At 37.9% G+C, this 22,206-nt stretch overlaps 1 protein-coding gene across 5 annotated transcripts in view; it reads left to right on the top strand.

The window, feature by feature from the left end:
* Nucleotides 1-22,206, top strand: part of LOC124393690 (HMG box transcription factor BBX) — a 42,829-nt gene that overhangs the window by 8,426 nt on the left and 12,197 nt on the right. For all 5 annotated transcript variants that reach the window (XM_046861667.1, XM_046861669.1, XM_046861665.1 and 2 more), the window contains 4 exons: nucleotides 8,830-9,007; nucleotides 10,574-10,831; nucleotides 12,496-12,697; nucleotides 16,576-16,643. In XM_046861667.1, the coding sequence (XP_046717623.1) occupies nucleotides 8,843-9,007; nucleotides 10,574-10,831; nucleotides 12,496-12,697; nucleotides 16,576-16,643 (693 nt within the window). In that variant the 5' untranslated portion in view covers nucleotides 8,830-8,842. The remainder of the gene's footprint in view (nucleotides 1-8,829; nucleotides 9,008-10,573; nucleotides 10,832-12,495; nucleotides 12,698-16,575; nucleotides 16,644-22,206) is intronic.

The raw sequence follows: 22,206 nt of genomic DNA, 5'->3' as shown, positions 1-22,206 counted from the left end.
TATATGGTTATAAAAACCCCACTAACTGTTATTTGGACGTCTACATTATTAAATGTTTGAGCTGCAATTTTTTTGTTCTAATCATATTCAAATTTGATATAGTTTAAATGAGTAATATTGTGTAAAGAAGCAGAAAGTAAAAATGCTAAATGAAAAAGGGTTTACCGTAAGACGTCACATCCTCTGCGGCCCGGGTCCGATCCCCGGTCAGGGAACCGACCCCAGCCACTTTCAGTGCCGGTCCCAAGCCCGGATAAATGGGGAGGGTTGCGTTAGGAAGGGCATCCAGCAGGGGATCCGCTGTGGTGACCCCTAACGGGAGAAGCCGAAAGAAAGTTTAATATACATATATATATATATATATATATATATATATATATATATATATATATATATATATATATATATATACGTAAATCAAAGGTGAATAAGGCTTACTTTGACACAGCTTGTTTTTAGTATAAATCATTTTCCAGGCTAAACGTTCAGGAAATGTAGTTCAAACATCTAGAGGCTTTGAAGTCTTGTTGTGTTTCATCTGGTGCTTGGGAAAATGGGAATTCAAAAAGGAGACAATTCCAATAACCACAACTAATAAATAAATAAATAAATAAATAAATATATATAACATCAAGTTTAATACATGTGAAAAAGATGTATTGCAGGAGAAATGAAGCTAATTGATTTAACAGGCGATCGTCCCAGCTGTGTGTGTAAACAGCAATTTCAACAAGTCAGGTGTACGACCTTACGGTTTAGCGTAAGTACAGTTTGGGGTGTAATGCTAGGTTAGAGTTAGATGATATGTATCTAGAGGTGACCGTGTTTATTTAAAACCTTCTTGTGAGTGATGCAGTTTCTCCTGAGAGTAGAGTGGAATGTTGTTTGTTACAGCGAAAGCTGCATTTCATGACAGGACTGTTGGCCAGTGTCCATTCAATAATGTTTGAATTTCATATTTATTTATTTGACGGGCATTTTTATATACCATGTATTATGTGTCATAGTAAACTGAAATTTAATCCCACAATGGAGTTTATAAAGGGGTCTATACTGATATAAATCCTGCCCACCTGAAATATGTGCAATATTTCTAGGACGAACACAGAAATCAACTACACATCATGGCTGGAGCAAAAATTAGTACTCTCCAGAGGCTCAAAAAAACACTTCACTGTTAGGATTGTTAATGATTCTAGCTATATAAAACGCTCTGAACCACATCACTGTTGAATACTAAAGTCTAATTGATCAGTTTTCTATAACGTGGTTGAAAACTAAAAGCAATAATGGTTTCTAGGCAAAACTTTATTGTTTCTGTAGTACTGGCAAATTTTTAGGGACTTGTATTGTGGTGGACTCTTCAATTCCTCTCAAACTCAGATTATAAGCATGTTGCCACATATATATTGTATCGATAAAATCGAAAATTTTCGATAATAAAATTAGTTGTAAACGAATGTCGTTATCAATTAGTTGGACTGCTTAAGCGTGACGCTAAAATAACACAGACACCAGGATTCGACCGGCGGCAGGAAAAAATGTGCATCCCAAGAGCATTTTATATTAAACGCAACAAAGAAAACTGTACCTGCAAGTTATTGCAAAGCGGCGCGTGGGTGGGATGGAATACCACACTGATGCAGGAGCATGTGAAAATAAAACACACTGGTGCCACGGATGAAGGCGAAACATCAGCACGGTAAGCAAAAACTGTGTAATCCTTATCTTGTGAAAATGGTAAGGTTTAATGAAGCGCTATTGTGTAAACTGTTAACTGCTAACTTCAGGACAGTCGCATTCAGGATTCAGTTAAACCAATACTAAATCTAAAATTAGCAAATAACAGCGGCGATGTTGTAAACGATTACATTTTTAGTCACTGTTGTGGTTTTGAGCGAATGCCTATGCATTTGTACAGCAGTGCATATTTTATTTTATTTTTTTAAAATCAAACCTGTTAGCTTGCTGCACGTCTCTGTTTCATTCTCCTTTTATATCATTTGTACATTACTACAACCAGAACTTATCTGTTTTTAAACATGATTTACTGTGGCTTTACTACATTCAAATGCTTGTTTTTAATGTTTGCATATTTAATGAATGCATATACAATTTCATTATTATACAAGATTTTATTATATATTCTAGATGCTTATTTCTTCACAACTGAACAAAAATGTCTAATTTTTTTTTCCAACAAAAATTGTCAAAATAATAATGTATTTTATATAGATTTTTTAAGCATAGTTGTCAACTTGGCATCTACAAAATACAATAAAAATGTCGATTTACACAAATTGCTTCAGCTTGCATACTCAAATGCTGCGTTCTTTTTTTTTTCTTTCTTTTTTTACAGAAAGAAACTGGGGGAATTTGTTTAAAGGAGAAATCCCACACTCCTCAACAAGCAGCTACTATTAGCTTTAAAATGTATAAATTAAAGATAGTTAAACTCACTATGTGGCTTTTGCCATTTTTAAGTACACTTTTATAAATTAATAACCTGAATTAGGGTTGTGTATACCGTATTTTTCGGACTATAAGCCGCTACTTTTATCCCACGCTTAAACAACGAAGCGGCTAATTTATGGATTTTTCCTGGGTTTTTCCCGGTTTCACAAACTTCAAGCCAAAAAACCAAACCCTATTTCATTAGACCAATTAAATTTCCGAACGGTAACGAAAAAACGCACCTCACCTGTGTTCTGAGCTGCACGGCTTCGGGAGAAAAAAACTTCCATCGGGTGATTTTTAAACGCACGGCGATGCCAAAAGATAAACTCCCGAGAGAAATTGTTGTGAAAGGAAGGAGGAAGACAGTAAACAATGACTTTCTTGGTCGGCTACTGTTTAGATACAAGCCGTTGTAACGTGTTGAGTCAGGGTGAAGGAAGAGCTCGCTAACTCCAGTTGCAACAGAAATCATATAAGCACAGACAGGTTTCCAAAACTCGTGCTTTTTTATTTTTCTTGGCAACAGCGTTACGGGTTAGTCAAAGAAACTTAGAAATGAGCATCAGAAAATAATAAGGACATAATCCTCATCTTGGACACCCGCAGTAATACTGCTATGCTCCTAAAGGAAGCGCAACATATTTCACCTGTTACAACGTGTCTTTCGTTAAAGCCTGTGTAAAGTACATAAATGTAGATACCTGCTTATAGACAGGTGCGACATATTTATGTTAAAAATGTAAATATTTGTAAAATTCAGTGGGTGCGGCTTATATATTATATATTATCCGAAAAAAAAAAAATCGTCAGACTAATTGATTTTCAAAATAATAGTTAGTTGCAGCCCTAATATATTGTAAAGTTTATACAGTACAAGACTATATAAATTGTTCTGTTTGATAAAATTATGTACTCTAATTTCTTAAATTATTAACAAATTACAGTATACTAACCCGGCAATGTCTCTACTTAAAATAAAATAAAATACTTGAATATTTTTAAATTACAATGGTGTCTTCTCTATCATAAGTTGGGGGACTACCTGTATTTTTTTCCCCCAGGTAAAGCTATTACTTTTAAGTTTTTCACTACGACAAAGCCTTCATGTTAGAGTACTTTAAATCGTGTATATACTTAGTACCATGACGAGCAATATTATTTATTATTAACACAAAAGAAAGAAATTTAAGACAAATAACAGGAATAACTTTGTGTCAAGCTGACAATCTAGAACATTGAATCTATAAAGTGACCGCTGTGGTATTAGGTTTCGTTCAGTTTGTTGTAGTAATAGCATTGTGACATGGTTGTATGACTTTTAACAACTTATAACAACCCACTGTGGTGTTTTATTCGTTTCTTATGGGTACATAATCCAAAAACTGTTAGTAGTGCTAGACAGAACTAAGTCATTGTGTGAAAAAGAATAAATCACAATAATAGATTGCACGCATTTATACACATATGTATACATTGATTACTCAAAACATATCACAATCAGAATGACTAAAATTTGATGTGAATAACATTCTTTTGTTGCAAGGGGTGTGAGAGACACTATTTAGACACATTAATTTTGACACGACTTTTTCAGCTCTTTGAAGTTCTTCACCAAACTCTTACCACAAACTTAGGCACACAATTGTATAGGACGTCTTTGGATGCGCTAGCAATACATTTTCGCTTCACTTGAATTCATACTCCCCATCCCGTTCCAGCATGATCGTAACCCTATGCAGAGTGAGCTTCATGAAGACATGGTTTCTATGGGAGTGAAAGATCTTAAATGGCTTACTACAGGGCTCTGACCTCAACCCTACTGAACACCTTGGGGATAAATCGGAATGTTGATTACACCCCAGGACTCCTCACCCTACAACAGTTACCTGACTTTACTAAGAAATTCTCCACAAACACTCTTCAAAATCTAGTGAAACATCTTTCCAGAAGAGTGGAGGTTATTATAACATCAAATGGGGACTAAATGTGTAATGGAAGGTTCAAACAGCACAGAGATATCTTTGGTCAGTAATCCACACATTTTTATCCATGCAGTGTATATTAGGCAGAAAGTCAACAGGAAAGAAGTTGTGTTGGATGCAGGAAAAAATGGGCAAAAATAAGGATCAAAGGTCAAATTTGGATGGCTAGATGATTGCGTCAGAGCATCTGCAAAACTGCAGATATTGTGGGGTGTTTTCATATGCAGTGGGCTTGTATCTGTGAGAAATTGTACAAAGAAAGACAAACACGAAACCAGCGACAGGGTCATGGGCACACCCGGCCCAGTTAATGCGCAAGGATTGAGAAGGCTAGCGCATATAGTTTGATCTCACAGAAGAGCTACTGTAGCACAAATTGCTGAGAAGATGTCAGAGCACGCAATGCATTACAGCATGCTGTGTATGGAGGGAGAACAAGTCAGCAGAGGCAGTGTGATGCTCTGGGCAATGGTCTGCTTCGAAGTTTTGGGTCCTTGCAATCATGTAGATGTTACTTTGACTTGTACCACCTTACTAAACATCGTTGCAGACCAAGTACAACAGCAATTTTTATTCTTGTAGAAATGGCCTATTTCATTTAGATAATGTACAGTGTCACAGTGCAAAAATACTTTAGGAATAATTTCAGGAAAATGACAAAATGTTAAGAGTTGATTTGGCGTCCAAATTCCACAGCTCAAACCAATTGAGTATCTGTAGGATGTGCTGGACAAACAAGTCCAATCTTTGGAGGCTCCACCTCGTGGCTCAAAGGATCCGTCACTAATATCTTGGTGACAGATACCATGACACTTCAGAGGTCTTGTGGAGTCTGTGCCTTGACCGGACATCCCTATTGTCATGTTATCAAGTAATGTTTATTACAATAACGCCGACCGTTAAGCTGTTTACATTTTACCCTTAGAAAACCTGAGATCTACATGCGAGTCTGTGAAAAACTTCTTAGGTATTTTGAATTCTCTATTATTAACAGACACTGTCGAAAGTGTCTCCTTCACCTCACCTAAGGTGCTCTGAACTGACTTGGCTTCCTTGCTTTCTGTCGTGGTAAATATAGAAAATACGTTAGCTCTATGATAACATCAGCTGTATTTATCGTGGATACCAGCAAATAAAGTCAAGCTTAAATGGTCAAAAGGGAGGAAGATTTTGACCCAGAAAAAATGTAATAAGCCTACAGCAAAGTGTCACATCTCACACTTTACAAATGAAGATATTGGGGGTGATGATTAGTGATCATGTAGTGATTTAACATAGTTATTTATAACAGCAGTTATATAAATGTATACAGAATGCAATGATTTTGCAAATCTCATAAACCCGTATTTTATTCAACAGACCACAGAAAGGATAATAAAAGTTAAGTTAAAAAAAAATTGTTGTCCGCAACACGTTTTCCCAAAAACTAGGGACAAGCCCACGTTTACCACTGTGTAGCACCCCCTCTTCTTTTAAAAACAGTTAGATGATGAGATATTCAAAGTCTTTGCAATCTGAGGAACATTATTCTAAAATTTTTCTCCAATTTATTGCAGATTGGTGAACCGCTGCCTATCTTTACTTCTGCGACACTCGCTAAGATACTTCTTTTTTACCCAATCGTATCATTGACCTGTTGCTAATTAATGTAATTAGTCGCAAAATTTCCTTCAACTGTTCCTTAAAATAACATTTACTTTTTCAGCCTTTTTTGAGCAGTGCTGCAGCCATCAAATTACCTTCTCTTTTTTTCTTTAAAATGGTACAGTTTCTCAGTTTAAACCATTTACATGATTTCTATGTTCTACTCTGAATAAAATATGAGTTTATGAGGTTTGCGAACTATTGCATTCTGTTTTCATTTACATTTTACATTCTTCCCGACATTTTTGGAACTGCTCTGACCCAGTCAATCGAAATATTTCGCTATTGTCTCACTGACATATCAGCTTTGAGCATCTCGTCCATGTCGACATTAGATGGCTAATTTACTAATGGTGTGATTGTGTAATTGACTCATTACGTTTAAAAAAAAAATCACCTAAAAATTCACCACCATTTTCCAATTGTTATTTTCCCCATATTATTCACTCTGTTACTCTAATTACACCTGTCGTCTTTAGGATGGAGGTGTCCAAACGTTTATATAACCAGGACCAGTTTACTGTGTGTGTGTGTGTGTGTGTGTGTGTGTGTGTGTGTGTGTGTGTGTGTGTGTGTGTGTGAAATTACACGTATGCTATATACACTTACACACAAATACATATATGTTTATATACGTGTGTGTGTGTGTGTGTGTGTGTGTGTGTGTGTGTGTGTAATATAGTGTCATATCTATAGACATTTTTCTCAGAATATTCTTGTGACTTAGCTCTTGTGACTTTTCTGGTTTAGTGCATCAATTGTGGAAAACTTAATAATTTATCGCATTATAAAGAATGAAAAATTGTAATCAGGCAAAAGAAGTCAAATAAAGCCTAAATTATTGATTGATTTATTTATTATTTATTGTCTGCTAGCAGCAACTGAATGTATAAAGACATTCTCTAAATGTTTGTCTCCTCAGTGCATGCAGGTGCTACTGTCCCCAGATTTGGCTCGACATTTGAACTTCAGTGAAAATCCAAAGAAATGTCACCATTTTCTAAAGGAATTTATCCCCAGAAGAACTGCATGTCTCTCTCTCTCTCTCTCTCTCTCTCTCTCTCTCTCTCTCTCTCTCTCTAAGCTCAGAGTACAACCTCAGAAGTAGCATTGCAGTTAATCAGTTTTTGTTATCTGGCTGCTGGAAAGCAGAGGTCAACCCCATTTCAATTGGGTCCGTTTAAGGAATTCAGTCCATGGACTGTGGAATCCACTCGAGAGAACAATTATTGATTTTCATTCACAGAGTTATTCAGCTAATTCCAGGAGTTGACCCAAAATAAAACCCGATTCGACGAATGCTAATCCAATAATCTTTCGTCACGCTGTGTTTGATATATTCATAAAGACATAAAAGCAGAATTGATGTGTTCAAATCAATCGTAGCGAGTCTTAATCTGAACTCGTTCTAAAGTGAGCTGTCAACTGCTGCTGTGGCAGACTAGAGCAGTATTTAATGTTAGATAAGCATTTTTCTTTTCCCCTCCAGTTATTTTGACCATATGTTCCATAAACAGTATTTTATTTTTCATAAATGGGCAGGTACGAATTCAAACTTTTTAAACGTATTTATTTTTATTAATTTATTTGTTTCTTTTTGGTGTAATTTGTAATAATATACTGGTGCAATAATAATAATAAGGAAACATTATATAATGATTTCATCAATTAAAACAGACACAGTTCCTGAACAAATGCACATCCAGAGTCTTGTTTACATTCGGTAACAAAGTGCGCTTTCCGGTCCACATGGCAGCTTTCACAGTACCAGTTCGGTCCGTTTCTTTCTTAACTTTGTTTTCATTCCACACATTGCTCACGCTAACAAATGATTTTGGTCAATTGTAGCTTTAATCTTGGTGTCTAAATGCAAAAAATAATACATTTCTTTTGTGTTGTCAGGTGTCATAACTTTTTTTTTTTTTTATTTAACATAAAAATGCTGATGGTGAATCATTGTGGAAGTGTTCATGTTTATACATTAATGTGAAATGGGTGTGTGTGTGTGTTTTTTTTTTTTTTCTTACTTCCGAATCACTTTGTAACCCGTAGACTGAGTTTTCATTCAGAGCCGTCGTGTTACTGGAGTGATTTATTCAACAGCAAGAGGGCAGCAGATACTCAGGGAAGAAAACCAGCTAGAAAGCAGTGAAATGTTTGCTAGTCACAGATGACTGTGCATAATACTTAGCAGAGGTTATGCTAAACACTGCACTGCAGATAATGTATGTTGTGTGTGTGTGTGTGTCCATGTGTGTGTTTAGGTGAATGAGAATGAAGTGAGTGCGAATGTTGTGGTAGGACAGTGTAGGCGTGTATCTGTGTGATCGTATTAGCAGAGGGGAGTGTGTGTGTGTGTGTGTGTGTGTGTAAGTGTGTAAGTGTGTAAGTGTGTAAAGGTCACACATACTGTATAGGTGCAGCCAGGCTGCAGCAGATGAACGAAGTATCCTGAAGGTTTCTCTGTCTGTTTCAAAGCCAAAGCTCCCTCATGAGGGGGTCGTAGCACAGTTGCGAGATTTTGTGTTTGATCAGACACGAATTAAAGATTTCAGTGATGTCTGCCTCTGAAATAGAATCACAGCCAGTCTCGACACTTCCGTGCCACCACCCTGCCCCACCAAAAAAAAAAAAAAAATACCAAAGTAATTACAAGCGTGTCACGCCTCTGTGCCTTTTTTCTATCTTTTTTTTTAAAGCTGGTCTTTGAAACCCCGGTTTGACTTCTGACCTTTGCTCTTGTTAGGGTCCTCAGCAGCATGAAGGGCGGAGGAGGGGGGAAGGAGGTGCCGGTGGAGGGCGAGGTGAGCAGCAAGCAGCGCCCCAAACGCAAGTGCCTTCAGAGGCACCCCCTGCTTTCCAAGAAGAAAGCCCTGGACTTCTCTGAGGAAGAGGAAGAGGATGAGGATGAAGAGCTGGAGAAGGTACCATGATGACACTTTTATTTAATTTGTAATGGATTCTTAAGTGTGTTTTGTGTATCATTTGCATCCACATGCCTTGAGATAATACTAATAATGGCATACTTTGAAAGTAGAAGAAAAGTATAACATTAGGCAGAACATTATGACCACCTGCTTATTATTGTGTTGGTCCCCCTTTTGCTGCCATAACAGTCCTGAGCCTTCGAGCATTAACAGCATTAAATTCTTCATCTATTTGAGCTACAGGAGCTCGTCTGTTGGATCAGACCACACGGACCAGCCTTCGCTTCCCACTACCCTGTCACTGGTTCACCACTGTTCCTTCCTTGGACCACTAGCTATCACAATTGGCGATTGTCAAATTTGCTCAAATCTTTACACTTGTCTATTTTTCCTGCTTTTAACACATATATCTCATCCCACCCACTAACAGGTGCCATGATAGAGATAACAAGCATTAAGCAGCAACAAGTGGAAATGTACTAGATTTAACCAAAAATTTAAATTATTCCAAAATGTTTCATGCCAAGGACGATACTCATTGCAGTATGATTGGTACAGTTAAGTTTGTGTGTCAGCTAGTGGTCTTGGGTAAGGGAAGGCAATAAACAAGCATAAAATTTGGAATTAATCGTAGCAACATATGTGCACATTTTACCACCTCACTGAAGGGAAGTGGTAGCTCATTGGCTAAGGTTTTGGGTTACAGATCGGAAGGTCGGAGGTGCGACTGTTGGACCCCTGAGCAAGGTGTTTAACCCTTTCTGCTTCAGGGGCACTGTATCATGGCTGACTCTGTACTCTAACCCAAGCTTCCTAACAAGCTGGGATATGCAAAGAAATATGTCACTATGGATATGTCACTCATAAGAGCCTTTTTCTGACATCTTGGTAAAACACCATTTGGAATGCCTGAAAGCCTGAACAGTCACAGGGTTTGAGTGTAAGTAGAATATAACAAATGAGGCTTTGTGCCTTACTAGGTAAGCTTTTATCATTTCCCTTTTAATAATATATTAAAAAACAGTGGTGACAGCTACAGATGTGCAGATATGGATCTGTTTCGCAGTGGCCACAGTGCATCTCAGCGTTTTCTCTGGGCTTTAAATTTAGGGCTATGTCTTACACTAATCTAGATAAATTTGAAAATGCCAAATTCATCTAAAAATGCTCCACACTATCAATCATTTTTTAAAAGTTCACACTGAAGCATCTATAAATGTTGTCGCAGCAATGTCAGGAAAAGGCACCGTCATGTGAATAAAAATGCGTCTGTGCATCGTTATCGAATGCCTCTGAAAGCCACATTCCACACTGCGACGTGAAAGCGATTTAAAAACATATTCGTGTGGACATAAAGCTGATTGTCCATAATTAAACATACAGATCAGCTTGGATTTGGAAATGCTAGTCTCTGATAGACACTTTATAAACAGGCCGTACAACCAGTTTTGTATTTGTTGTATTGTTTGATATGTATACAACCTAATTACAATATCTACATGTACAATGTTAAGTTCTAAACCGAACTGCAACAGCGTTATTAACATGCACGTGTTTTTGCAGGTTCCAGTGGAAAGCCCTGAGCACAGCCGTGAGGTTCCTGAGTGTGTGGCGATGGAGGATGACTGTGACGATGACTCTTCGGAGCAGCGCGCTCGCCGGCCCATGAACGCCTTCCTGCTCTTTTGTAAGCGGCACCGCTCGCTGGTGCGCCAGAAACACCCGAGACTGGACAACCGTGGAGCCACCAAGATCCTGGCGGACTGGTGGGCCGTGCTGGAGCCCAGTGAGAAGCAGAAATACACCGACATGGCCAAGGAGGTGGGACATATCACCAGCAAATCCCTGACAATTCCCAGATTTAACAAGAGCACTCAGCTTTGTTCCCTTTCGTTGTTTCATTTAAGTTTTCCCAGCAGAGCAATTTGTAAAAATTACATTTGACATTAAATATATTTACATATGGATTTACATGTATGGCATTTAGCAGAGGACCTTATCCATACAAAAGTGCTTTAAGTCTATGTCAATGAATAAATCTACACTGGTACGCTAGATTACAAACCTAAGATAAATCAGCCTACAACTCTGTTGAGAGGGTTTTTTTTTTTGGTAAAAGACAAAGCAAACCTGGATAAGTGCTATTTTAAGTGTTTCAGTAAGACTTAGGTCTTCACCCATCGCTTGAAGATAGACAGGGACTCAATACGGACATCTAGGGGAAGTTCATTCCACCACCTCGATGCCAGAACAGAGAAGAGCCTTGAAGTATACTTACCTCTCATTCTGAGAGAAGGTGGTATCAGTCGAGCAGTGCTGGAGGATCTCAGACAGCGTAGTGCAGTGCGAGGTGTGATGAGGTCTCCGAGGTAAGAAGGTGCTGGTCTATTTTTGGCGTTTTAGGCAAGCATCAGTGTTTTGAATCTGAAGCGTACAGCTACCGGAAGCCAGTGATGGAGCGCAGCAGTGGGGTGGTGTGGGAGAACTTGGGCAGGTTGAACACAAGTTGTGCAGCTGCTTTTGGACCATTTACAGTGGACGAATAGCGTTCAGAGGAAGACCTGCCAGCAGAGAGTTGCAGTAGTCCAGTCTCGAAATGACAAGAGACTGAACAAGCACCTGGGCAGCCTGTGTGGACAGGAATGGTCGATTCTTTCTGGTGTTGTAGAGAACAAATCAGAAGAACAGTTGATTGTATATAGGTACCCCCAAGGGGAAAGCAGAGTGTTATAAAGAGAGATTCTGAGATCCTGACCTGGAGATGAATCACCTGGGATGACCAGCAGTTCGGGTTTTGCTGGGGTTGATTTTTAGTTGATGAGCACTCATCCATGAAGATATGTCCACCAGGCATGCTGAGATCTGAGCGGAAGCTGTGGTATCTGAGGTAGGAAAGAAGAAGATGAGTCGAGTGTCATCAGCATAGTCGGTTGCAAACCTTACATGTTCATATTACTACATTTTTCTTCATTAGCTTTTCTTACACTTGACAACTATGAATGATAAAAACTGAAATCATGCACATGCAAGGAAGAATCTGATGGCTTTGCACAGTCTTGGCAACCTCAACCAGCTTTATGAGCCAGTCACCTGACAAGTCTGAACAGACCAAGACTTAATTCTAACAGAACAAGAATTTTATAAATAGATCATAGCTTTGTATCTTGCCAGATTTCACTTGCACAGTGAATACCTGAGCTTTGCAGATAAAGAATGCGTGGGAAAACCGTGTTTTTGTATACAACATGCAGCATTTGTACCGACATTAAATGTGAGTCTGCTAAATGGAAGTAAAATGGAAATTGTTTAGTATTCAGTGTTTTACAAAGATACAAAGTTTCTAGCCTCAAATCCCAGCATATTATACAGTTATTTATGCAAAAGCATATTCACCAAATTAAGCAACTACAATGGACCAATTAGTAGAGATTTGTAGCTGTGAGTGAGGAATGTGAATACACTAATCATCTCTCTATTTTGTGCAGTACAAAGATGCCTTTATGAAAGCAAACCCAGGCTATAAGTGGTGTCCTGCCACCAGCAAACCGGTGAAGAGTCCTACTCATGCAGTGGGTAATGTGCGTAAGAAGGCCTGGTCTCTGCCCCCCAGCAACGCCAAGGACATCACTGCTGCCAAAAAAGTGCCCAAAACTGACAGCACACCACAGCTAAACTTTGCCATGGCAGGTAGGTTACATGAGATACAGATATAGTATTTATTTATTTTTTTTATCTAATGGCTAATTGTTTTTTTAATTTGAATTTCATAATAAAAATTTTTTATTATGATGTGATGAATGATGGGATTTACAATACAAGTGCAAAATTTGTGAGCATTTTTTGGTAGAACTCTAGTGAGTTTAGAGTTTAGAACTCTATTTAGAGTTGATCAGATAATATCAGTTGGTGACTGTTTATAGCAGATGTCACGCAGACACACAAAGGATAATCTGTGACCTTCAACAAAGCAATAGGCCAAGTGTTATAAGCAGGAAATACAACGAAATACAAGCTACCATGCATAGGCATGCTATTTGGATAAGCATAAATTACAAACTTATCAAAATGGTGAAAGGCGAGTAGGACAGGACTTGAGTGGACACATGAGCGAAACTGAAACAAAAGCAGATGAAATTCAAATCATTTCAATTCACAGATTATGTGGTAATAAACAATGAATAGGTTTGTCCCTTATAATTGTAAGTTCGTCCCTAATGAGCAAGCCAGTGGTGACTGTGGTAAGAAAAAACTCGCTGAGATAGCATAAATAAGAAACTTCGAGAAGAACTAGACCCGAGAGGGATCTCATCCTCATCTGGGTGGCACCGGATGTCTATTTATCCCAGTTAAAAGATGTTGAGGTGTGCAGCGATGGTGATCAGAAGCAACCTGTGGTCCTGAACTATTGTTGCAGACTGTTCACATTGCTCCGTAATTTCACGGATCTCCATATTCATCACTTTGGGAACTGCGACATATTCACAAAGTGAGATGTAACAAAAGGCACAAATCTGCAACTCAAGATTGCACTAAGCTCTGATTTCTGAACACATTTTGACTTGCAAAGAATTGGATTGCCTGCTCATGCATAGCCCCATCAATAAGGCTGCGAGTTTTCAAACTAAAAGTGTCATATATTCAGAAGCAAGATGAATTTCCAGCGTGCCGCGGTGTGGTCATTTATCAGCACACAACAAAACGTTCACCAGATGTAGTTTTCTGTCTCGCACCGTAATTGTCAGGCACGCTGATGGAAACCAATAGACCAGAGTTGAAGTTAAAATGAATGAATGAAGCAAATATTAAAGAGCAGCATGAACACAAGGGATTGGAGCTTCCACAGAAACAGAAGCTAAATGGCCAAATGGTGCAACACAAACCAAGTATTTACTGTATATGTTGGCAACCTTGACAATTGCCTTTTAATTTGCATCACACTGGTGCACATCAAAGTGTAATTTACATCAGTTTTCCCTTTGTGCACAAGGATTTTTTTTTAAAGCTTGCATATTTGTGTGTCTTAAGTGTATAATGCATTCACACCAGAACAAATATCATATTGTGTGCTTTAATTACATTCGCAGACTGGTGTGGTCTATGTGCCAGTTCATTTAATTTTATTTGTAAAGCACTTTTTACAATGTACATTGTCAGCTTTACAGAGATTAAGTTGGAATGTACGTTAAGCGTCTGTAAGTTTGTCTCTGATCACAGAGACGGTGGCAAGGAAAAACTCCCTGAGATGGTCTGAGGAATAAACCTTGAGATGAACTAGACTCAAAAGGGAACCCATCCTCATCTTGGTTGTACCGAATGTTAATATATCATGCAATATATAATATAATAAAGATACAAGTCAAGAGCTTTAATTAATGTTCACATCAAACGTCAGAATGGTGAAAGATCTCATCTCAGTGGCCTAGCATTGTTGTTTGGCGGGCTAGTTTGAGGTTCATAATCTGCTGATCTCCTGAGGTTTTCACACAAAACAATCTCTAGAGTGTTCACATTCATGGTACATTCTGCACAGCCATCCGTTGTGTACTACTTTGGAGGGGTTTCTCCATCCAGTCTCCCTTTTAAGGAAGTGAAATGCATGCTCACTTGTTTTAATGGTGATTGCCTTGGCCCATCTAAAACCTTCCACTGTTTCCCCTGATGAAATGCTTTGAGTATGTTTGGAGTCATTGTCCTGCTTCATGGGGAGGTTCCCCCTAATTAGCTTGGATGCATTTTTTGGCAAACACTTATCTAACTTTTGAATGCGCTCTTTTGCTACTATCATGAGTTTCAGAATAAACAGAAAAAAGATGCAGGTCCAATCCTTTAACACTACGTCCACCCTGCTTGTGCAGAGAGCTTATAAGTTTTGGATCATAATCAGATCTTTTCTTTTTCTATATTTTGATCATTCTATCTTTTTGCTAAAGGGGTAATATTGAATATTAAATATCTTTTGATCGCAAATACAAAAGAAATATCAAGTCTCCCCAGTACCTTTAGAGGTGACTGTATACACCAGGGGTCCCCAAACTTTTTTTTGTGGGGGCCACACAATTTTTCTTTTCTTTAATGGCGGCCAATTTGGTCCAGAAATGAACACCGGAGTGTTTACCGGCATTACGGTGGAGATTTTATTGTTTTTAAATGTATAATTATGCTTTCTAATGCTACCATAGTTTATCATTTTGTTATGCAACGTATAGTACTAATGAACATTACTTTTCAAGAGCTGTATCGCCTATTAAAAGAGCATTATTACTATATTACTATCATTGCTATTGAAATCAAAATATTTGCCCACCTATGCATATGCATATGGTTGGTAGGTAAGTCTAAATTATTAGGGTTTGTTAATAACTAGAGGTCAACCGATAAGTTAGATTGTACTTGTTAATAAACGATTAATTATTCAGTAGTTTTTTAAATGGATTCTGGATAAAAAAGAATCATAACACTCCATGTAAAACATTATTAATAAACATATAATTAATAAATTATAAATAATAAAAATAACATAGCGCTCTCTGTGCAGCGCACAGTCTAGATCAGGGGTCACCAACAGCTTTTTGAAACTGAGAGCTACTTCCTGGGTACCGATTAATGTGAAGGGCTACCAGTTTGATACGCACAGTTTTCAGTTTAATCTGAAATAACAAAATTGCTCATTTTACCTTTTATTATATGTTATTATTAATAATTAATTATATTCATCTATGTGAAGACACTGATCATGTTAATGTTTTATCATAATAATTATCCACAATGATTTAACAAAGTAGGAAACAGCTATTTTTAGAAAAGGCCTGCGGGCAACTCATGTGGTCCTTGTGGGCTACCTGGTGCCCGCTGGCACCATGTTGGTGACCCCTGGTCTAGAGTGTAAAAAAAACCCAGCATGTGGCATCAGTGATTCGTCTCTAGAGGGCGCTCTTGTAATGACCAGAAGCGCGAAAAATTATCGGTTTATTTTTTGCGAGTAGCCGATAGTTCCAGCAGTCAACTGAGGGAAATTTTATTTCGAAAGTCGACTTTTATTATCAAGTACAAATTATATGAGTAAAACATATATTTAAAATTACATTTTCAAAATATGTCTCTGGCATTGTTCAGAGGGCCGTTCCAAATGGCTAACTATATGTCAATGCCTGCCCATGAACCCCAAATATGAACATTCACCAAACTTTTCCCTCAAAGCTGGAGGCAGAAGATTGTCTAGGAAGACTTTTGTAGAATTATATTATTATTTCACTGGAACTAACCGAAGAAGCTTTTTGGAAGAACTCGAGTGGTCTGCACAGAGAAGACATCACTACCTGACCTCATTAATGCTTTTGGGGTGAAATGTTCACACAAGCAACATTCCAAATTTTAGAGGGAATCCCTTCCAGAATAATGAATTCTATGACAGCACGATATGATAAAGAGCATCACCATATTAATGTTGTGCCTTTGTAATAGGATGTTCTGCAAGCACATACGTGCGTCATGGTCATGTGTCCAAACCATGTAAGTGTCAGTGATTACCGTTGATATATTGTTTCTCTCTGTGTTTGTTTGTGTAGATCCGACTAAGATGGGTGGCCTGAGCATGCTGCTGCTAGCTGGGGAGCATGCGCTGACTGCCAGAGAGGTACTACAACAGTACTACGACTAGTTTTGCTGTAGCACTCGGAAAGATTACAGATTGTCCAGAGCAGGATAGTGGTATTAACATGGGTTTGAGATTCAACCTTTACCATTACCATTGTATTTCAATGGTAAAAAAAAATTCAGTATGGAAATGACTGCACCAGTTCAGTTACGGCAGGGAATCCCAAACATTTTGCAACTATGACTGTGGTATAAATTCTTCTCAGTACAGATTTTAAATGAACATTACCAAACTGTTCAAATGTGGCTCTTTATTTAAACGTGTACACAACATTTTGGCTATTTATCCAAACCATAGAACATTTTATTTCTAAAAGTTGATCCAACAGAACACATGTTGACATTATTTATAGGCAACACGTTACTTATAAAGGTTCGGATTTAAACCCATTCAATTCAGCAACCAGTCAAGCGTGCAAATACATCTAAGATCTCAATAACATGTAAAATATTATTAGGTAATAATGGAATTTCTATGACTATAATTGAGATCAAATAAACCATGGACCACGGTATGGTTTCCCCTGAAGGACCCTAATTTGAGACCCAGTGAGTTGCAGCAGGACTGTAACGGAGGAGGTTTATGACTGCATGTCGGGGCAACGGAAACCTGTTTACTGCATTGAGGGTTGGGTTTATTCGGGCTTTGTAGTGGCTTTGAAAAGTGCATGTTGACTTGTGTGTCTTTCAAACGGCACGCAAACGTATTATTAATTGCGCACAATGAAATAAGAAATAAATATAAAAAATGTTTTTCATTAAATTAGTATTTATTTTTAAATCTCTTGACTAACAAGATGAAAAGGGCATGTTCAGCAGCATATTAGATTAAAAAAATTGATTTTTTTGTTGTTGACATTTTTGAGATTTATTTATTTAATTTATTTTTTCAGCCAATAGGAATTTGCTTTAAAAACAACAGCATGGACCCATCAATTAGAAGCTTTAAAACTTAATAGTTTTTCAAACTATGAGTGGAATTTAGTTTTATGTGAAATACAGTCCACTGCGAAACTCTTGGGTCGGTAGCTATCTTACGTCTGCTTTTTGCTATTGAACTACTTATCATGTGCACACATGGGTTGTTAATATAAAACCAGGGTACAGGTGTGATAGATTGTGTCTACAGGGCGAACAAACAAATTGGATATGGTGCCACGTAAAATGGAAGAAGGGCATTTTAAGTCGCTTAAGTTTAAAAACTGCATTCAAAATGAAGTCAATTATAATGAACTTAACTAGTATAGTGCTTGATTTGTTAAAAATACAAATTATCAGTATATAATAAAATATAAATTACTATGTCCGAGTAATTAAACAGCTAAAAACTTTATTCTGATATCCTCTGTACTCTAGAGTTGTTTTCAGTTTTCCTCTTACAGAAAGTGTTTGAATTTTAAATTAAAAAAAAAAAATTCTATATATATTTTGTATTTATTTATTTTTTAAATAGTAGTAATACCAGAATGTATACTTAAATTTCCGTTTGAGACACAGCCCATAACAGCATTATACACTTAATTATATACACATTAATAATAATAATTATTATTAATTATTAATAAATAATTACTCATCTGTGGCGCAGTGATTAACTGCTGCTAGTCTGACCACGTGCATTACAAATCTGAGATTTCATCATCGACAGCAAGTTAGAACGAAGAGCAAACATGAAATCCTTTGTGAAATTGTGCAAATCTGAAACAAAGGCATTTGCCGTGACATACAGCGATGCAGTGAGTCATTGAAGGTGTTTCGAAAAAGACGAGAGATCAGGAAGACCTTTCGGCGAGCTCAACCCCCTAAAAACGTCTAAACCATTCGAGAACTTATGCATAAAGATCGTCTGAGAACAATCCACTTGATCTCACTTCCGCAGCCACCCTACTCACCAGATTTGGCTCTTGCAGACTTCGCCCTCTTTCCGAAGATGGAGATCCGGCTCAAAGGTCGTTGTTTTGTCACTATTGCTGAGATCCAGAGTGAATAGCAGAAGATGCTTGACACTCCTTGCAAAGAAGACTTCCAAGACATATTTCAGAAGTAGCAGGAACGCTGGGAGCGCTGTATTGCGGTGCAAGGGGACTATTTTGAAGGTGATGGTGTGTAACCATAGATAAACAAAGTACTTTCATGTAAACAGAGCTAGTCTTAAATGTTTTTGATACCACCTCATATAAAACTTAAATGTGGCTTATTGATTATAATATTTGTCTGGGGCTTATTCATTATAATACTTATCTTCTGCTTACTGATTATAATATTTATCTAGGGTTTAATAATTGTTTGGTATCAAAAAGTTTCAAGGCTAGTTTTGTAACACGCCAACAGATGGCAGCACAAGGCTGCATGCACAGTCACGGGGCGCACCAACCTTCATAAGTCAGTGTGCCAACAGACATTGTCCTGTGCAACTGGTGATATTCTGACCACGTCATCATGCACAAGAAGTTAGAACAAAGAGCATACGTGAAATTCTTTGTAAAACTGGGCAAATCCGCCACAGAGACGTTTCGGCAAGTTTACGGCGATGCTGCAATGAGTCGTCCGAGGTGTTTTGAGTGGCACGCACGCTTCAAGAGCGGAAGAACTTCAACGAGCTCAACCCCGACAATGTTGAAACGATTCGCCAACTTGTGCATGACGATCGTTGGAAAACAATCCACAACATTGCTGCCATTGTCGGTGTGTTATACGGAACAGTCCAGACAATCCTCACGTGTGATCTGAACATGCGCCGTGTTGCTGCCAAGTTCGTCCCCAGGCTGCTGACCCAGAAGCAAAAGGAACACCGTGTTGAAGATCTCTGTCAGCATGCCGTGGATGACTCGTCCTTCAAGTCGAGGTTCATTACGGGCGAAGAAACTTGGGTGTATGGGTACGACCCTGACTCGGAGCAACAGTCCTCACAGTGGAAGAGCCATTCATCACAATCTAAAAAGAAAAGTCCCCAGGGGCCAGACTGCCAATAACGAGTTCTACTGGCAGGTTTTAAGGGATCTGAGGAAGGACATTCGGTGAAAGTGTCCAGATCTGTGTCGTTTAGTTTCGAAACTTCAAACCACAACATAATACTAATTTGTGACTTATTGATTATAAAACTTATATATGGCTAATTGATTATAATACTTATTTGGGGTTCATTAATTATAATACATATCTGGGGCTTAGTGATTATAACACTCCTTTTTGACCAAAAATTAAAAAATCTGTACAAAAAAGTAAAATCCTACATGCCTATCTTTGAAAAATATATTAATACCTTGCATAAATATAACTACTTACTGGGTTTTAAATAAAGTAAATATACAGAACAGCACTCTGACAAGTCGCATAAATGTATTCCCTGAGTTTATCTTCTGTAAGTGAATTGTCAAGATGATCTCATTATCAGTGTAAAACAGCATCACCTGCTGCCATAATCAGTAGTGCCTTCTGCCCCCTAGTGACATCGAATTGGTATCACAGCTCCACTCATCAAAGTTTAGACAGACTTTATGTAAAATGTAGTGTGCCAGTAAACACAGATCAAGCTGTTGTGTCAGATGTGGTTTAATATATCTGCTAAAAGCAGGTATAATGTGTAAAACTAAAGTTTTTTTTTTTTAAAGATAAAGATTGAAATGGGTATTACGGACACTATATATAGTAGGAAACAGCAGGGCATATTGACTACTAGAAGTCTACAGTGGCCTTTATGTCAGGATGCTGTATTATGACTGTAGATTGTAGTAAGATATAATAATATTCTAGCTGTATTGTTTATAAGGACTAACAGTGGTTATGGGGTGTGGTTATAGTCAGTATGTTTGTATGTTGAAATATATAAGTAATTGAGCAGGTATGTTTATGAAACCTATAGAAACCACAGTGCTGTGTGTGTATACAAGGGCAGAAAAGGAAACCAGACACAATAGACACAGGCATCTACTTTAATAGCCTAAAACAGAAATGTGCAACGTTATTTTATTTTTTTTTTTACTTCAAAACAATGTTGACAGCGTGAGCAGCATTTGCACAGGCAAAAGCATCAGATCTGCATCTCTCAGAGACCCGGGATCTAAACACATTAGTGATGTATTGAGGCAAAAGTCCCACGAAGAGCTAGAATTTCATGAGCCGCTGCAACTGGCACCAGCAAGACTACGATGCATAATGTATGTCTGCCATGCATTTTCTAAAAATGATTGATGCTTTGTAAACACGCTAAAAGGACACAGATGAGCTTTGTATGGCGTAAATGCAACGAGCAGCCGAAGGAGCAAGGTGTTCATTCTGCCGTCTACGCCCCGAAACAAGTTCTCTTTGTTCCCTGTTATAATGAACACATGATCTCTGGCCAGTGAAATCGATTGTGACAGGCCCATCTCCGCTGTTACGGGGGCCGAGCCGTGATTCAGTAGAAGCCTTCGCTACTCTGACTGTGCCATTAGAGAATGATATGAGGAAATATGTCGTCGTTGAGATTGTGCGTTTGTGCTTCGGGAAGTCGGATAGATGGGCTTGTGTGGTGCAATGTACAAACATCTTAAAGTAAAGCTACTCACCTAGGATCAGATATTCCAATATATATATATATATATATATATATATATATATATATATATATATATATATATATATATATATATATATATATATAAAACAGTAAGAACAGTTTGCAGATCGACTGTTTGCCCTCTTAATTAAATAATGACTGATTTCCTTATTGGTTTGGTCTCTATGTGGTGATGAAATTAAATATTTTGCATATGTAAGAAAACACAACCCTGTCTGAACACAATACATAAAACCAAAAGATTAGAGGAAAAATATAACTAGGACATATTCCTTCTGAGTGTCGAATTGATTTGCTTGAAATAGAGCATGTGCTCATTATCACTCTCAAGATCACAATTCAGAAGAAGAAGAAGAAGAAAAAAAAAGGTATCCAATGTTATGAATACATGAAGTATGAAGGACATTTAAAAGCAGGGTTAGTATGCGTCTGTCTGGTGCTCATGCCTGTGCCTGTGAATGCTTTTTTCGTTTCAAAGTAGAGCTCTGCCTGGCATGCGTGTGTCTCGGCGGACTCCTCTCGTTGCTGTTAATCTGCAGTAAACTCCATTTCGCCGCTACTAAGTGATCCTAATTGCCGTCAGCTCTGCGTTTATGCCACTAAAGAGTGCCCTAGGGGGCCCATCGAAAAACAATGAGCAGCGTCTCTTTGTTTTATAGACAAACATTATTACATCATTGGCCAAAATGTGGCTGTATTGATTAAGGCAATATTTTCAAAAGTCTACAAGCAGGATTCATCCTAAAAGCTCTGCTGTGTGAGTTTTGTCTGACATACTACAATGTACTGACTGCCTCTGTGGCCTTTTTGCCGTTGACATGTTTATAAGTTACTTAATTAGAAGCAAAAAAGAAATAAATTACACCCAGGGCTGTTTGTGCATGTCTGGAATAGTAAAGGATTATAAACACTTATTTCCAAGTGAGGAAGTTTTAGAAAATTCATGCTTTCTCTGCTGTCTTAATGAACCCATGACTGTGTCATT

This window comes from Silurus meridionalis, chromosome 11 (genome assembly GCF_014805685.1).
Source record: "Silurus meridionalis isolate SWU-2019-XX chromosome 11, ASM1480568v1, whole genome shotgun sequence".
NCBI classification, from domain to species: Eukaryota; Metazoa; Chordata; class Actinopteri; order Siluriformes; family Siluridae; genus Silurus; species Silurus meridionalis.
The sequence above is the reverse complement of the archived record's forward strand: the minus strand, read 5'-3'. Positions and strand labels throughout refer to the sequence as shown.